This window comes from Malurus melanocephalus, unplaced genomic scaffold (genome assembly GCF_030028575.1).
Source record: "Malurus melanocephalus ecotype Western Australia unplaced genomic scaffold, MMel_1.1 scaffold_344, whole genome shotgun sequence".
Lineage (NCBI taxonomy): Eukaryota > Metazoa > Chordata > Aves > Passeriformes > Maluridae > Malurus > Malurus melanocephalus.
The window spans coordinates 502,405-519,931 of NW_026623576.1; the positions used below are offsets into that span (position 1 = coordinate 502,405).

The 17,527-nt window shown below is 40.5% G+C and overlaps 2 protein-coding genes across 3 annotated transcripts; one reads left to right on the forward strand and one right to left on the reverse strand.

Annotated features, from left to right (window-relative positions):
• Positions 1-995: 995 nt before the first annotated feature.
• Positions 996-11,000, forward strand: POGLUT2 (protein O-glucosyltransferase 2). Of its 2 annotated transcripts, none has more exons than XM_057378171.1 (10): positions 996-1,215; positions 2,641-2,846; positions 3,247-3,452; positions 4,185-4,262; positions 7,258-7,430; positions 8,401-8,638; positions 9,218-9,427; positions 9,788-9,877; positions 10,414-10,518; positions 10,739-11,000. In XM_057378171.1, the coding sequence occupies exons 1-10, from the start codon at positions 1,034-1,036 to the stop codon at positions 10,754-10,756; spliced, it is 1,506 nt and encodes a 501-aa protein (XP_057234154.1). In that variant the 5' UTR covers positions 996-1,033; the 3' UTR covers positions 10,757-11,000. The 2 variants fall into 2 exon arrangements, with proteins under 2 accessions (XP_057234154.1, XP_057234155.1); XM_057378172.1 differs by having other exon boundaries at positions 1,004-1,215; positions 2,675-2,846.
• TEX30 (testis expressed 30) lies at positions 10,998-16,995 on the reverse strand. Its single transcript, XM_057378173.1, has 4 exons — positions 16,301-16,995; positions 14,831-14,882; positions 13,566-13,774; positions 10,998-12,369 (listed from the first exon to the last, which is right to left on the reverse strand). The coding sequence occupies exons 1-4, from the start codon at positions 16,421-16,423 to the stop codon at positions 12,196-12,198; spliced, it is 558 nt and encodes a 185-aa protein (XP_057234156.1). The 5' UTR covers positions 16,424-16,995; the 3' UTR covers positions 10,998-12,195.
• Between the last annotated feature and the right edge of the window lie 532 nt (positions 16,996-17,527).

Sequence of the window (17,527 nt, forward strand, 5' to 3'; positions counted from 1 at the left end):
GATGTTGCTTTTTCAGGTAGTAAGTGATGAGAAGAAATGGCCTGAAGTTGCACCAGGGAAAGGTTTAGATTGGATATTGGGAAAAATTTCTCCGCTGAAAGGGTCGTGAAACAGTGTAACAAGCTGCCCGGGGAAGTGGTTGATCACCATCCCCGGAGGTATTCAAAAGACTTGTAGATGTCTGTGGTGCTCACAGACATGGCTGAGTGATGGAATTGGCAGTGCTGGGTTAACAGTTGTACCCAATGTTCTTGGAGGTCTTTTCCAACCTAAATGATTCCATATGTAGTTAAGAATAGCACTGGTGTTTGGGACTAGCTCTCTGCAATTGGAGGTTGAGTTATTTGACAGACAAAGGGCCATGGAATCATCAAAGTCTCGTGTTGGGCAATTGCCCTGCTGGCAGCAGGTGAGGTGCYCCTTCACCTCTGCTCCAGACAATCCCAAACCTGCACTACTGGCAGCCGCACATCACAGAGTCACAAAACTCTTAGGTTTGGAAGGRACCTCGGGAGATCATCTAAACCAACTCCTCTGCCAAGGCAGGGGCACCTGGGAATGCAGGGGGTTTGGAAAGTCTCCGGAGAGGGAGACTCCCTGGGCACCCTGTTCCAGTGCTCTGCCAACCCTCCGCATAAAGAAGCTCTTCACCTTCAGCCGCTCTGGGGAGGATTTTGAAAACACATTTGCCTAAATGTAAACTCCATTTCCTACTTAATGTTTGGGAATGGAGTGAAGGGAGGCTGCTGGGGAGAGGAACTTCAGCTCATGGCASGGGTTGAACAGCGGCGCAGAGATGTCGGTGCGTAACTCAAGGCCGCGGGCAGAGCCGGCTGTCCTCAATGCCTTCCATGCGCTCCGTCCCGGTAATTCCCGGGGCTCACCCAGTGCCTCCGCACCGGCCGGCGCCTCCCGGCAGCGCCGCCCCGCGATGCCGCTGTCCCCGCCCCGTGGGGCCGCGCCGGGGGCGGGCCTGCCCGGCGGAGGGGCGAGGGCAGCAGGCCGGTGTTGTCCGCCACGGGCAGCGCTGCCGATGCGTGCGCTGTGGCCGCTGTGCCTCGCCCTGGGAGCCGCGGCGGCGGCGGCCGCGGGCGGGGAAGGGGCCGGGCGGCCGAGCCCCGAGCGCAGCGCCGTGTGGGGGCCCGGGCTCCGCGCCGCCGCCGCGCTCCCCGCACGGTACTTCTACGTGCAGGCCGTGGACGCCGAGGGGCTGAGGTGAGCGCGGCGGCGGCTYTTCGGGGAGATGGTGGGCAGGGTCCAACCGAGAGGCTTGCGTTTTTCTGGTAGAAGGAGCAGGCTAAAAGCTCTCTGCGTGACTTTCTGTGTATCACTTGGCAAGAGCTAATTAATCTTTTCAAGGAGTATCAAATCACGGCGCGAGAGGATGAGATAAGAGGATGAAAACGTTGAGCAGTAAAACATACGTGCTCTTCAATGGATAAATTAATTTTTTGGCCTCCTTTGTCAAAACTTCAGCAGTGGCTAATACATTTGATTTGTTAGGCTGAGGCATCCTGCATGTTTMCATTGTTAGGAACATTGATATTTCTCCTTCATGCTGAGGCACAAGATGAGTAGAATCATTTAAGCATTACTCCATAGGTCATTAGGTAAACTTCATAGGAATGAAATAGGATGGGGACCAGTGGCCAGAAATTAAAATACAAGAAATTTCACCTCACCATGAGGAAAAACTTTCCCTTGAGGGTGGCAGAGGAACAGGCTGCGCAGAGACTCTGTGGAGTCTCTCTCTCTGAAGACGTTCAAAACCCCCATTCACCTGGACACGTTCTCATTTACACATTGAATTATGTGGTCCCTCTACAATGTTTTTTCCCTGCTTTTTCCCCATATAAGCTGTCATAATGATTAAGAAGTTTAACTTTGTTTTTACCTCTTTAATTAATTCCTGGAAAATAAGRTAGTCTGAAAACATTTTAGTTCTGAATGTAAAATAATAGAATTATTAACCCGTTAAAACGAAACTTGTTCTAGTATTCTTTTTTAATAGCATTGTAGAATGGTTTGGGTTAAAAGAAATTTTCAAAGATCCTTTCATTCCAAGCCTCTTGACATGGGCAGGGACACCTTCCAGTAGTTCAAGTTGCTCAAATTTTTGTCCAGCTTGACCCTGAACAGTTCTACTGATGGGGCATCCACAGCTTCTCTGGGTGATTGTTTCTGTGTCTCACCACCTTCATTGTAAATTATTTCTTACTTACATACAACCAAATCTACCTTTTTTAGTTTWAAACCATTGTCCTTGTTCTGTCCCTACAGGAAAGGACACCAAGATATATCTACCRAGATATATCTGCATGCTCTCTACCTATTTTACACTTGAGCTGCTACATATCAAAAGCTGTGCTGGTTTTTTAAAGGTGCTTTGTTCCCATATAGTCAAAGACTGTATTTCTGTATTTCTTTCTAATAGCATGAGATGTTTTAGGTAGCCTACCAAAATTCTCTCTGGAAAAATCACACCTTGATTAGKATGTGAACATTAGGATGTGCTTGTAGAGGTCTAATGTGGCTCAGAGAAGTCACTGGAAATCGTTAACTTGCAAAGGAATGGACCAGACTAAGAAATCCTTTGTATGTTTCCTTCGTTTATTAAGCTCCCACTTATTCTCCGGGTAGGTTCACTTCATCACCAGGTGAAAATGCATTCCAGGTGAAGATCACTGCTCCTGAAGAACAGTTCACTCGTGTTGGTGTGCAAGTATTGGACAGGAAAGATGGTTCCTTCCTTGTGAGATACAGGATGTATGCAAGTTACAAAAGCCTGAGGATAGAAGTCAAAACTGGAGATAAGCATGTTGCAAAGTCTCCATATATTTTAAAAGGTAAGAGGCACCACTACACACAGATTTCCTATCATGACTCACAGACTGTGTCCCAAAATACTTTCTACTACAAGCATAGGGTTCTTTGGTACCTCAATACTTCTCTAGATTATCATATACCATTGGAATTATGGATTCATTATGCATACTATTCAAAATAATAAAAGGAAGCAAATACTGTGAAGCTGTTGCCTAATAAATCCATGTAGAGGGCTCACACAGAAACTGATGTAGGTTGACATGACTCCATTAGAGTTAAAAAAAATTTCAGATGTCCATTTAGAGTTGCTGAAGGTTTGGCCCTAAGCAATGAACGTTCAGTGCCTGACCCTGTTCTGTGACCTCAACAGCTCAGTATTATGACTTATKAAAAATAAAATTTTAATTGTGTTCCTGATAGGACCTATTTACCATGAAAACTGTGACTGTCCTCTGGAGGAGAGCAGTGCATGGCTGGAAGAAATGAACTGTCCTCAAACCATTCTGCAGATTCAGAGAGACCTAGCAAATTTTCCCACTGTTGACCCAGATAAGATTGCAAAAGAAATTCCCCAGAGGTTTGGACAAAGACAGAGTTTGTGTCACTACACCATCAAAGACAATGAGGTATGGAATGGGTTGATCTGAAGTCTATATGGGAATCTGGTGGCAAATCATCTTAAAAGCAGTTTTGCTGTTCCCAGTTGTAAAAGCTTCTTGCCTGTTCTTTAAGAACAAGACTTTGCTTGCTTCTCTRTCCTTGAATACTTTGTAGTTTGTATATGAGCTCAGCAATATCTGTCCTACTTTGTAAGTGCTTTTTTGTCCAAGTTACAACTGAAACACACTGAAAGCAAATTGCTTTCCAGGCAATCAGTATGAGTACTGGGCACACACCCAAGTCTCCTAAATGCTAATTCAGTTTCCTGTTCTCTGAGCTGCTGTGAAGTGTCACGATCATCTAATTTGAAGTGCATCAATAAATTACATCATGCATAATTCTGAGGTAAAGAAATACCGCTTTTAGATCTACTGAGCATCTGAGCTAGATTTTTTTATAACAAAGCTGTACCTACTTCAATGGASTTTTATGTGGAAATTAGAAGAATGGAATACCACAGAAATAGGCAACAGTTTCTTTTTMCATGAAACAGACCTCAAACGTCTGCAAAAGCAAGCAAAGCTTGTAATTTGTTTATTTTTTCATCACTTTCCTGGGATTTCTACAGCTTCCCAGCTGATTCATAAATATATGCCATACAATCTGTTTGACTAGTTACTAAGTGATTAAAAGAGCTCTAAATTGTACTGTTCCTTCTCTGAAATGAAAACATCCACAAAACCTTTGTTTATTTTCAGGTTTATATAAAGACATATGGGGAACATGTTGGMTTCAGAATTTTCATGGATGCCATACTGCTTTCTTTGACAAGAAAAGTGAGTGCATCTGTGCAGCCACTTATTCTGCATGTCCTAATTTATAGAAAGTTGGGCTTAAATATACTTCAGCATATTTGTTGCTGTTTCTGTTAAAAATCTCTTGCTCTTTGATTAGTTATAGAAAGGTCASATGGATTTTCCTTGTTTGAAGCTATTCTAGATACCATCTGAATGGAGTATCACAAAAATTAATTGAAAAGCAGGCTTTTATAAGTGAGTTTGATAAACTTGAACAGGGTGTGTTGGATTGGGATCTTTTTTCTGTAGACTAAATAAATCATCCTATAGCATCTAATAGAAAATTCTGTCTCTGCAAGTACATTTTACAGGATGACTTTAAAAAATAGGGAMTGTATATCATTCCCCATTAAATTCCACTGAGAAGGAGTAACAAAAACCCAGCAAGGGGTGTGTGGGGAGACTCRTTTTATGTACAAGAAAAAAGCAGCACACAGAATCTTTCCTAGGGAACCTTTGAAAAAAACCTGACGTTATGTACACRGTGACATAAGATAGCAAAGCTGAAGTTTCAGTACACACAAATATGTCATTTTTACATAAAAAGAACAGTAAGAAAAATAAGAAGATAGCGAARTTAATATCTAATTTGACTGTAAAAAGACCAAGTGCTTTTTCTTTTAAAAAGAGGAGAGAGAAGTGAGAGGAATTACTGAAGCATGGAGTTCACCTAAAAATCTAATAAAAACAAGCATATTATTTATAAGTAGCTGAAAGATAAGGTAATTGGTATGAAACAATATGGATTTATCATAAAATATGTCATAAAAGTAAAATTCCTTTCTATAACAAGGTCAAACATTTCCTATATTAAGTATCTTAATTTTAGGCTTTTGGGGCTAAGTCTCAAAAGCTTTTCACAAGTTAAAAACTTTTGATAGAAGAAACTAATGTAATCTGCTYGGAAAGCCTTACTTAAATAATAGTTGCCAATGCTTCCAGAGATGTGAGAGATGTCACAAAAATATTCTTCAGAGATTCAGTRGGTTCAGTCACCATTTAATAACTAGTTATGTTTTGACTGAATGATGGACTGGAGAATATGCTTATTTAATTTTGAGATAACAAAAATGAAAGAACCTTCAAGCACCTCATGTTACAGCATCATAAGTTTATATTTTCTTAACAAGATAAATTTACAGAAAAATGGATAAAATTAAGTGACAAGGGCAGGATAATACACARAGGCTGGTTAAGTGATATAGTTAGGACAGCTATTTAAAACAGGGAGTGAGTGGTTATTTCCTGCAGAAAAGTGAAGGTTGCAGTGTCACAAATATAATATTGACTCAGTGGCACACTACTGCAAAAAGCTAAACACAGGTTAACATAACATGGGAAAGAAATGTCAAGTAACCTTTCCATTATCCTCAGGATTAGTAATGGATCAGTTATGCTACTCTGTCTGCCTTTATGGGATGCTTTATGGRTTGCTCAGTTGCTAACATTGCACAGGAAAATGCAACAAATGACTGAATGTACAAATGAACATTAATTTAACTGGGGATTATTTCATCTAACACTGTCTAGGGGAGGGCAATGTTTAAGGGAAGACATGAATGTAATCTGCAATTATCTAAAAGTTGTTCTTTGGAAGATGGAAATAAACTGTTCTTGATGTCAGTAGTGTTGGACAAGAAATAACAGAGTTAAATTGCATCTAAGGACTTCAGGCTAAATGTTGAAAAAGGATTGCTAACTCCAAAACCGGAAACTGTTTACAGATATAGAAAGCACAGTTTTCATTAAATACCTGAAAATTTCTATTAGGACAGTGTCACTGAGTGACAGTAGATAGTTGGTTGGAGAAGATTTAAGCTGCTGAGTGATTGTGCCACTGAGGATGTGTAGAAAATACGATTTGTAGGGGTTTTTGGCCGTTATAACCATTAGATGGCACTGTAGCAATGAAGTGTAGTGCTGAGCATTAGRACATGTGGGAAACACCCTTTAAATAGAGGAATATCTTCCACTATTAGAAGAGTGTGTGATATTTCGCAAATTATTAATTTCTTTTGCTTTGAAAGAGGCAACTGAGGGAGATTTATATTTTTTAAAAATGAAATGAAGAGAGTAAACTGAGATAGGACATCAGTTCTACACTGACCTTATAAGTACTTTCAGGGTTTTGTAAAACTCAGCCATATGTCATGTTTTGCCTTTTGCTTTCCAAACTGAAGTGGCCCACCATATTGAGTTTTCCCTCACAAGGCAGCTTATCCTTTCTTAGGAAAAGTTTCTTTTCTTTGTGCTTTTTCTTCACTTGAAAATATCCAAACCATGCACAATGCTTAATATGGGGGTGCATCACAGTTTCATATAGGAGCAAAATTATGCCCTCTGTCCTGCTTCCTGGCCATCAACAGTATTTTGTTTGCTTTTTGGCTGTGACAGTGATTTCAGGTGTGGTTCCATACTACCAAATACTGTAAATAATAGAGGATGTTATGCTAAATAATTAACTGCAGCACTGACTAAATGTGGTCTTCCCATCATGGCTGTCTCTTTTCTTCTGTTGGATTTAAGCATCCTGCAGACATAGGGTGAATCAGATCACTCATGTGACAGGAAGTTAATTTACCACCCAACAGCAATTGCCCATACACTAACAGTGTGATCCAACTTACCTTGGAACCATACAGTTGCTGACTAGGTCCCAATGCTAGCCTGATAAAAAGATTGTGTGGCCAATCATGTAAAGTAGAACAGGGAGCCATTGTCTAAAAAAGATTCTCCTCTGCCTGATGTGACTTCATACAAATAKTTTTTTTTAATATTATTTTGTAGGCTTTACTCTGTGGTCTCAATACTTCTAACATGTTTTTAAACTTCAATCTTTTATTACATTTACATTAAGTATATTAAGTACCTGGCTATTTTTTTCTCTTAGGTGAGGTTGTTTTAAAAATGCAGGATGCCCGCAGAATACTGTTTTGTGTTAAACTGCATTTGTGCCTATTTTGCTTCCATTTAGGTGAAAATGCCAGATGTAGAATTTTTTGTTAATTTGGGGGACTGGCCTCTGGAGAAAAGGAAGCCCCCACAGAACTTGCACCCAATCTTCTCATGGTGTGGGTCCAGTGAGTCAAAAGACATTGTTATGCCAACATATGACTTAACAGACTCAGTTTTGGAGACTATGGGACGGTAAGAAATGGCTTTAGCTTTTCATAAAATTCACAGCAAATGACCTTCCACGGAGATTGGTGTGTTAACAGTGTATTAACTCTTTTCATTTACTCTTTGAGACACTGGCACTGCGCCCAGCCACCCCCCTGTACTGTATGCCTGTGTAGTAGGCAGTAACTATGTAATCAATGTATCAACATTATAATTCACTGCTTCATTTCAAAAATCAAAATTAATCTAAACATGGTCAAATCACTGAAAATAATGCTTAAAAGTTTTTCAAGGGYAGACATTTGATTTATTTGCTCTGTTTCTCCCCCCATGAACATGTTGACAACTAGCCAGGTGTCTTTCTCTCCTGATTTTGCTAGAATCCTTTTTTTTGTGTACCTTTCAAATCCTAACATAGCTAGAATTCTTAAACTAGGAGCAACCATCTCCCACTTTGATTGCTGATCGTAACTAGCTTTGGCAACTGCTCTGTTCTGTCTTGGAACATTACATAGGCAGCTTCTAAGAGATCTTTGTAATCCATCTTGAACTTGTTTATCATTTCACTGCATTTAGTTCAGGTTCCATTTTTTATCAAGACTTTTTCTAAATTTGCTATCTCTTGCCCTTCCAGCTTATGTGTTTTAATTTCTCAACATTTTTATGGATGTGAAATATGTTTTATTAAGCAAGTTATACTACTTTGCATCACTTTTACCTGTCTGGCAACCATATCCACTTTTACCTACTTTTTTCCATGACAGCTGACAGGTACTCTTTCCACATGCCATTTTGTTGAACTGATGCTGTGATGCCACACACATGTGAATTTAACATTCATTATCTGTTTCTATTGCTGCAAATTACTGATACAGTAACACATGGTGTGCTCATGACTTAGCTTCATCATTCCTCAGTACTGTGAACTCTTTTAAGTAACTGCACTTTAAAGAGCTTCCAGTAGGCTTCACTACTAAATCACTTCTTTCTGCTCCAGAGTCAGTCTGGATATGATGTCAGTCCAAGCAAACACTGGCCCATCATGGGAAGACAAGAATACCACAGCCTTCTGGAGAGGACGTGACAGCCGCAAAGAGAGGCTTGAGCTTGTAAAACTCAGCAGGAAATACCCAGAAATCATAGATGCTGCTTTCACAAACTTTTTTTTCTTTAAACATGATGAAAGCCTCTATGGCCCTATTGTTAAGCATATTTCATTTTTCGATTTTTTTAAGGTAAGTCACGAATCATTTTTCATAGAACTCAGTTCTCACTGTTCCCCATTATCAAATAAATTAGTATGTACTATTGATAATAAAGTGATTTTTAGTTTTTCAGGATAGCACCAGTAACAATCATGACTAAACATGCCTCCATTAGGATTAACTGCTATGTAGCTCTTACACTGAGGATAATAACGTGTGATTTACATCTAAAGGTTCTGTAGAACCTTGTGTAATCTATGTAATTTCAAGTTCCTTTTTATTTCTTTTTCCTGATTCAGCGATCAGGACTACTAACATAACTAACATAGTGGGAAAATCGGTGGATAAAGCGGTACATCTACCCTCACATCCGAGGATGAGCGTCTTAAGAATTCCTGGAGAACTTAATTGATGAAGCTCTGTACCCTGCACTGTGATGAATTCCATACTAGATAATAAAAGCTTCTTAGACGTTGATGCTTGCCTAGCCAGTCCTACATGTCTCAATATCGGCAAGTCAGTAACACCAGTGCCCTCAGAATAATATAACCTAACCAAGCCACTGGGGATCTTGTGGTTTTTAATAACTTCTGATCCTTTTCTTTCCAGTATAAATACCAAATTAATATTGATGGCACAGTGGCAGCATACAGATTGCCTTATCTACTAGCAGGAAACAGTGTGGTGCTAAAGCAAGACTCCATCTACTATGAGCACTTTTATAATGAGCTGCAGCCRTGGAAACATTACATCCCATTTAAAAGTGACCTGAGTGATCTACTAGAAAAATTACAGTGGGCAAAAGATCATGATGAAGAGGTAAATACATATTTGGAAGTACTCAGTAACATTTCTAGAAGAGAACAAAAATTGCATTTCTTTAAAGGAAATTTTTTAAAAATATATTAAAAGGATTTGAAAATTATTTTCATCAACTCTACCAATTAAAAAAACCCCATTTTAAAATACATAATATTGCCCTTAATTTGAAATCAAATTGAACTTTGGGGAAAAAATTGTATTTTCATAACAATGCCTCAAATTTTAAAAASAATGTTTATTTGAGTTATCCTAAACTGTCAACAACATATGTAACTCCACAATCAACATGGGCACACTAAAATAAATACAGTTTTGTGGAATAAAAAAAATAAACCCAACTTTCCTTTTCTTTGAYAGGCAAAAAATATTGCAAAATCCGGGCAAGAATTTGCAAGAAACAATCTCATGGGAGACCATATTTTTTGTTACTATTTCAAACTTTTCCAGGTCAGTATATTTTTAATGGCTACTAGCACAAAAATAGAAATTACACAGCAAGAATTCAGGGCAACAGAGCTGCTGGAAATTGGCCAGTCTAGTACTTGAAACCATGAAGCAGGCAGCAGCAATTAAAATCTTCATTTGGTTTACAAACATTGTATTCAATTTTATCCTATGAAACCCCTTAAGACTATGCTGGCTCTTTGAGAGGCAGTCGGATCCCATAAATCTTGATCTAATCTGCCAGAATATGTTGCCCACAATGATCAAAGAATTCCACATCAGACGCACACRCTGTGAACCACAGCTGAAAATATCTGTGCATTAACACCGAGATACCAAACTCCTGGGAGGCACCCGAARGGGCTCCCGTCTGCAGTTGAGTGTTTGCTCATCCTGTCTGTGACAGAGTCTGCAAGACSGGACTGTGTAGTCCCAGAGTTTTTACACAATTGCTCAGCTGAGTTGGTGCAGTATTGGCAACCAGATGTACACTCTAAAAAATTTATGAATTAACGATCTCTTCCCTTTTTTAAAACTAGGAATATGCCAACTTGCAAGTGAGYGAGCCAAAAATCAGAGATGGGATGGAGAAGGTGCAGCAGCCTGATGATGACCTTTTCCCATGCACCTGCCACCGAAGAAAGGTACAGTACATGCAGAGTTAAATGAAAAGTGCTGGGTGCCTTCAGTTCCTGTTCAACCCCGCTGGAGCTGGGCTGCTCAGTGCCCCACAGTATCAGTTATCAGGCCAGGCCATTAACACCTATCGAACTTAGAAACATTTCTTGATGTATTTGCAGGACTAGACAGTGAAAAATTAAGCTTCCAGTTAACTGAAACATGTTACTTCTTTCTTGACTGCAGGCCAAAGATGAACTCTGAGAGAAGTAAATAATATTTTTCAGTATTTACCTACATCCAGACTGTCTCCTTAAAGAAGTTGGAAAAATCTGGATTAGTATGCCTGTGGATAATGTCAGTGGATTTTTTCAAGTTTACATTTCCTGATCTACATATGGAAGAAAACAAAGCACCCCAAAATTTTTATCATGCAGATAAGGTGGCAGAGCCTTGTTCAAACACATTTTTATAATTTCTTTTTAAAATAAAACCTATGTTTGTATCAGTCATGTGTTCCTGTCCTGAGTTACCTTGGAAATGAAATGCAGATACTTTTTACTCATGTTCTGCAAAAAAGGAAACATGAGAGTTGTACATCTGCTCCCCCCACCCCATCTATCCAAAGGCATCTTTTTCAGACCTTAACTTTGCCCCTTCTGAGAGAATCTCAAGGACAATGCTGTGGGTCTCATGGTAAGTCTTGTTAACCTGAAGGAAAAACACAATTCCAATATTGCTGTGAGCTTKGTTATACCAACAAGTTACTCACAGCCCTAATGAGGAAGGCTGCAGCTGCCAGCATACACAGAGTGTTCCATCCAGTGGAACATCTCCAGTGACATCTCCAGTGTCAGAGCTCAAGCAAGGACCTGAGTTGCTCCTGCTAATGGGTAACAAGGTCCAGACCCTGGCCTGCCTCTTCAGAGCCCTCTGGACAGAAGCCTTGTCTTACATATCACATTGCTTCCTGCTCCAGGAATTCTTCCATCATTAAACACAATTTGTCTTCTATCAGTTTTGATTTATTTGAGGGGCTCTGTGATCAGTCCTCTACACAAAGGACATTGCTGAAGGGGTCTTCTCAAAACTGTGACCCATATTCTTGCCCCACAATGCTGTRCCTGCATTACCTCTTCCTCCCCACACAGGCAGATCCTTGCTCCCTAAGGTGGCAGACACTGTAAATGACCRGAGATTCCTCTCCCTGCCTCACTGGTTTTGAAGCACACTGTGAGTGAGTGCCAGGATACAGCAAGGCACAGTACACCAGGTTCACCAGCCTCAGGGGCCGTGCTGGCAGAATCCTACAATGCAGCAGGTTTTAATTGCAAGCACATACAGCATCAGCAATATACTTATAAATTTAAGACCCCCTAAACATATGCTGTCCAAGTAGATTTTTTCCAGTATATTACCTCAAATAKTGGTCAAAAGCATTTACTTAGTGCTCTGTATTCTGAAGTGTTGCATATGGTTATTTGCACTGAAACACAGAAAACAATGCTGCCAGGATATATTTTCTGTCCTTCAAGAAGTTCTTATTTTGCATTTTTTTTCATTCATAGAAAGCTTTATTTGCATTTGCATTTGGGAGCTCTGAAAAGATCAGTTTTAAAAAACGATGCCTCTCAAAAATAACAAATCTCTTATTTGCTACATTCAGGAAAAACTAAATGAAGATACTGCTTAAATGTTGCAAATTATTTCTGGTCCAGATGAACATTCTCTCTAAGCCAAGAAAAAACTTGGGCATTTATTTCTTCCATGACATTGTCTGTTGTTCGTCCTTTGACTGCCATCCCATGGTTAGCTTTCTCAATCCAATGGATTTTTTTCGGTGCTTTCATTTTGCTCACCACACCTTCTAGCAATTGCTATGGAGAAAGTAAGAATGCAAATATTAGAGAATCAGCTGCTACAAACTGTAACTCCTAGATGTCTCTTGCTTTGCCTGTATAATGCATAATAGACAGCTCCTAAAAACCAAATGGATCTGTGTGACACCAAATGGATCTGTGTGTACATGAAAAATACCTTGATAGGAAGATGGGATGTATTGTCTGCTCAGGATATGAATACTGGGATCTGCTCAAAGCTTTGCCCTCCCTCAAGACACAGAACAGCAGAAAATTAGAACTTCAAAAGCTGCACAGGTTGCAACCCTGTGCAGGCACCCTCCCCATACTGACAAAGGAATCCTTTTTCAGGATTCAGGAATTCTGACAGGAATTTTTACTGTCAGAGAGTAGTGGTGGCAATAAAACAGAATGGTGGCAGTGACAGAACTCAAGTCAGATTTGTCTGTAGAGGCTGACTAGCAATGTAATTCCTTAGGGACTAGGAAATTTCTGAGCAAAAGATCCAAGAACCAGCTCACAAAGTCAGAGATTTCCCMATTAAGAGGGCACTCTGAGAGGCTGCTGGTTACTAGCCTGACTAATTTYGGTGACAACTGCTCATAAAAGCACTATGACTCCTTAGAAACTGTCCAAGCACGGAAAATGCCAATTGCATACACCCCCATATTCAAGCTGACTTGTTCAAGAACAGATACTTGTTTGCAAGAAAGTAAGGCAGAACAGCACCGTTTCCTTCCCTTTGCACACCTGCTCTTCATCTCTACAAAAATACCTCTTTTCCCCACAGAACCCTGAYTTGCAGGTAGAACTGCTTTTCTAGAAGAATTTGCCATGAAAATGTGACCAATGTGAAATTGGTGGCACCATAGGTTTTGTAACTTGAAATGGTTAAAACAAAATAGCAAGTAACTCACTCTTTCCATAGGGCACTTTTAATTTGTACAATCCTATCAAAACCATTCAATGCAGTGCTATTTCAGTGCCCCAAAGATGACCATGCTAAAGTGGAAGATCAAGCATGATCCATTAAGTTTTAAGCAGCAAAAGAAAGCACTGCCAGGCTTCCTTGTGTCTGATGAAGTTTCTTACCCAAGGCTTCCTTCAGAAGACACCTATTTAGGGAAGGCTATTAATCAGGTGAAATACAGGCATCACTGAGGCTCCTTCCTGCTCCTCCAGACTGCCCTTTCAGKATTTACAAGGGTACTCACTTTTTCACACATCTCATCTGCTGATCCTGAGACAAACAGCACTGGACACCTGATAAGTAATAAATCTTCATCCCGGAGCTTGGACTGCAGTTTTGGTCGATGCAGTGGGTAAGATAAACACACGAGACCTTGAATGAAACCATCATCATCATCATCCTGGCTCAGCTGACGTATCACAGMAGCAGCAGCTCGTGAGCCCATGGAACGGCCTTTCTCCCATGTAAAAGGAAAGAAGGATCTGCTGTCACCTCATCTACGTTCTCGTTTAGTAAACAACTCCCCAAATCAATCYAACTGAGTGCATTTCAGTGCACCAGTGATACAAAATGCTAGGGATGTTCTACTCCATAAAAACATTAATCATAATTKTAACATTTTCTGCTAAGGTATTTGTCTAGCTATATTCATATTTACATCTGTTTTAAAAAGGGGAAAAGAAAGAAAATATAAATGGGGAGGRATCCTTTGCAATACTGCAAGGAACAATAGCCCATCCTGGGGACAAGGGAAAGAGACGGAATGGTCCTATGCTCCAGAGCCTGGAATTTTCAGATAGCCACGATACTTTTCATGCAACTTCAGTTTGCTCAAATTCATRGCAAAGTTCTGTGCACCTTGCTCACAAAACAAATCCAGCAAGTGTTTATGCACACCTTGAACTTCAGCCTAAAAGTAAAAGTAGAAAGGAGGGAAAAAAAGTGTGAACTTGTAACATGAGGTCAGTCAATAACACCAAGGGAATATCAAAGTATTTCCTCAAAGAGGAGGCATATGASCTGGCAATGCTCTGTAACTGAGTATTAGAAGTGGCTGATTCTTATAGCAGCAGGATTTGGTTTCCTTTAGAGAAAATTTAGAATTTCCCCTATCAAGATATTCCTAATCACCCCCATCTACTCCCCTTTTCACATAATATAGCTGACTTTTCTTATCTGCTGTTAGGTTTTAATCACCAAAATCTGTTTCGGCAAAACTGTCTTCCATTTATCAGTAATCAGAACTTTTCAAGATCTACATTTCAAAAGTGCACCTGGATAACCAGAAAACTCAGGCCCTGTAACTTATTAGTGACAAGGAAGTTTTCTCCCAAAGTACCTGGAAAATACAATCTATTGCTCTTTCTTTCCTCCTTTGCAGCAAGATCTATGGTATCATAAGGAGGGTTCATTTGCTTCTCACCAAAGTGGGATAGACTTGGAATAATTACAGATTGCTATTATTAGAGACAGCATAAGAGAGAAAATTATTGATAATAAAAACAATACCTGCAAGGAAAACCCCAGAAAGTTTATAATCATCAGAAAGTCTTAAGTATTCCTAAAGAAATAAGAGAAAGAGAAGTATTATAAATSACAATTAAGGCAGATGGGGATCTCTTCTCTTTGTTTGTAGCTGCTAAACAGAAAATGGGAAGCTCCTCAGCACTGCAGATTAAACAAAGAACAGATATATACATGGTGCTTTCTTGGGTTTTATCACACAAATGGTTTCATAACATTTTGCAGCAACAACATAAACATAATCGCTTTCACATTACTCTCAGCAAATCTTAAATATCAGATGCCCTATCATGTTACCAAAACATAAGTGATTACTATGTATCAACTCAGTTATAGTAACARACCCCATGCACACTCTTGGCCCATCAAAAGGCAAAGCAGGTTAGCAAAAAAGCCCTTCATTGAGGTTATGTATTTCCAATTAAGTTTGTGAAATGATGAGCTAAGCCCGACAGAAAAAATAAAATTCAGCAACAATTTTTCAGATTTGAGGAGATAACTAATCTGATGCTATCTTAGCAGAGGCCTCAAAATTACTTTTACACAGCAGTATATGAACATAAACTAACAATATTATGCTCCTTCCGAAAAGAATGGAGAACAGATCTACATTAAAGACAACAAAGTCTGACTTCTAATTAATGTACATATAATCATGACATTGTACAAATGAATTCCTTAAAAACTGGGCTTTGTTCCCTTACAAAAATGCCTCATGCACAATGCAAAGCACTTCCTAAGCCTCACCAGAAGTTGCTAGATAATCAGGAAAAAGTTTCCACTCCTTCCTACATGCTCCAGATTGGGCGATACTCTTAAACTGATACTCTTGCAYCAAAAGGTGCTCATTTTGGCAAAACCTTCGTACACAGGGACATCTTTAATAAGGTCGCAGCAGAAAGAGATAAACACATGCAGATAACACTTTGAACTGATTTTAGAATCAAAGATTATTTAGGTTCTAAGGCTCTCATATGCTAATCCCAATATCTCTTGCTTCAAATACTGCTGTGACTCAGTCCCCTACTCTTTCCCAAAAGTCTACCACTCCCAGCTCCCAACCCTCTACGGCCCAGCACAATTCTCAGATCAACTTCTTTCTCTCCAAACTGTTTCCAAAGGTGTCTCTCTTCATCTCCTTCCCCTCACAGATCACCTACCTCTTGATTCCATCCTAAACACGTCCATTTTTTTCTCTAAGTTTTAAGCTCTGTTTTCCCATTAAACACCCATACTTTTTGTCAAGCTTTTCTTTCTCCCYGAACTCAAACCCACACACTCGTGGCAGCTGTTCCAGCTGTTGCCCATCTAAGAATTGCTCCTGCTGTTTCTGTTCACACACAGTGCTCCATTTAGCTAAACACCAGTTCTCATTTTCCCACTGTTGCTTGAGTAGTAGCTGGCCATAATTTAAGAAACCTGGAAGACAAGAAGCAGAACTTGGTCACTCCTTACCACAACTGTTTTGAAAGCCTTAGTCCTGTAAGCAATATTAAGGCCTTTACAAGTAAACCGCAGGCACAGAACTCCATGGGATGCAAGGTAGGCTGCCAAGGACACTAAGTGAGGGAAATTCATGTCTCCTCCAGCTCCATGAGTGAGAATTACTCCATATGTTGGTTTCTTTTCTGGGACAGAAAAGACAGCGTCCAGGTATTTGTTTCCAAAAGGTATTTTCACTTTAACCTAGAAATGAAACAAAATCCAGTATTTAAAAAGAAAAAAAAAAAAAAAGTGTTCTGAGGCTACATATCTACACATTATGAACAAAAATCATACAATTAAGAAATAAACCAAAATTGCCAGCCTGTTTTTATTTCTTCTGTTATGAGTACTAAACGAGTAAATGCATCTCTGGTTTAAAGGTTTTCCATACATTAATGGACAAGTCACTTAAGTCACTTTATGACTCTACGCCTTATGTTGTGAATTAGAAAATTATGCATATCTAGCTTCAAAGCATAAACTGAAATGATTCTTACCCTCTCCACAGATCTATGTCTACCTCTTCCAGACCTAACCAGAAGTCTAATCCACAATATGTGCCATTACGACACAGCCTAGCAAACATTTTGAAATTACACCACTGAGTGGAGYAGCAGCCTGCACACAGTCAAGGACTGAACTTTCCCTAGGAACAGGAGACAGGACAGGTTCAAAGCGCCATGGGGACACAGGGCCTCCATCCGCACACAGGAGGAACTAAACCAGGCTCAAGACCTCTGATGCTCTGCGGAATGGACGGGGACTGCACTGCACAGGTGMMYCTRTGGTGGCTTCCGAGAGCAAAAMCGAAACCCGCGGGGCTGRGWTGAAGCACAGCTCCATCCCCTGCCSTCTCCYGAAGGCATTCCTCAGCTACAGAGGAGCTGCACAGGCCAAAGGCGCCCAGCGGCCTTGCCGAGCTGCTGCTCCCACAGCCCCCGGAGAGGGTGGCAGATGCCAGATCAGGGGATGGCAGAGGCCACGCGGGACAGCCAGACGCTTGCACACGGACACGGACAGGTGCCGGGGGCTGCAGGAGCCCCCCATGCCCACGGAAAGGAGGCACACGGAGCCAGCGGCGGCCGCAGGCACAGCGGGCGAGAAACGACCCCGACCATACCTCTACCGGCCCACTCATCCTGTCCGTGACGTCACGTGATTGACAGCCCCCCGCGCCAATCCCGCCCTTGGGCCCGG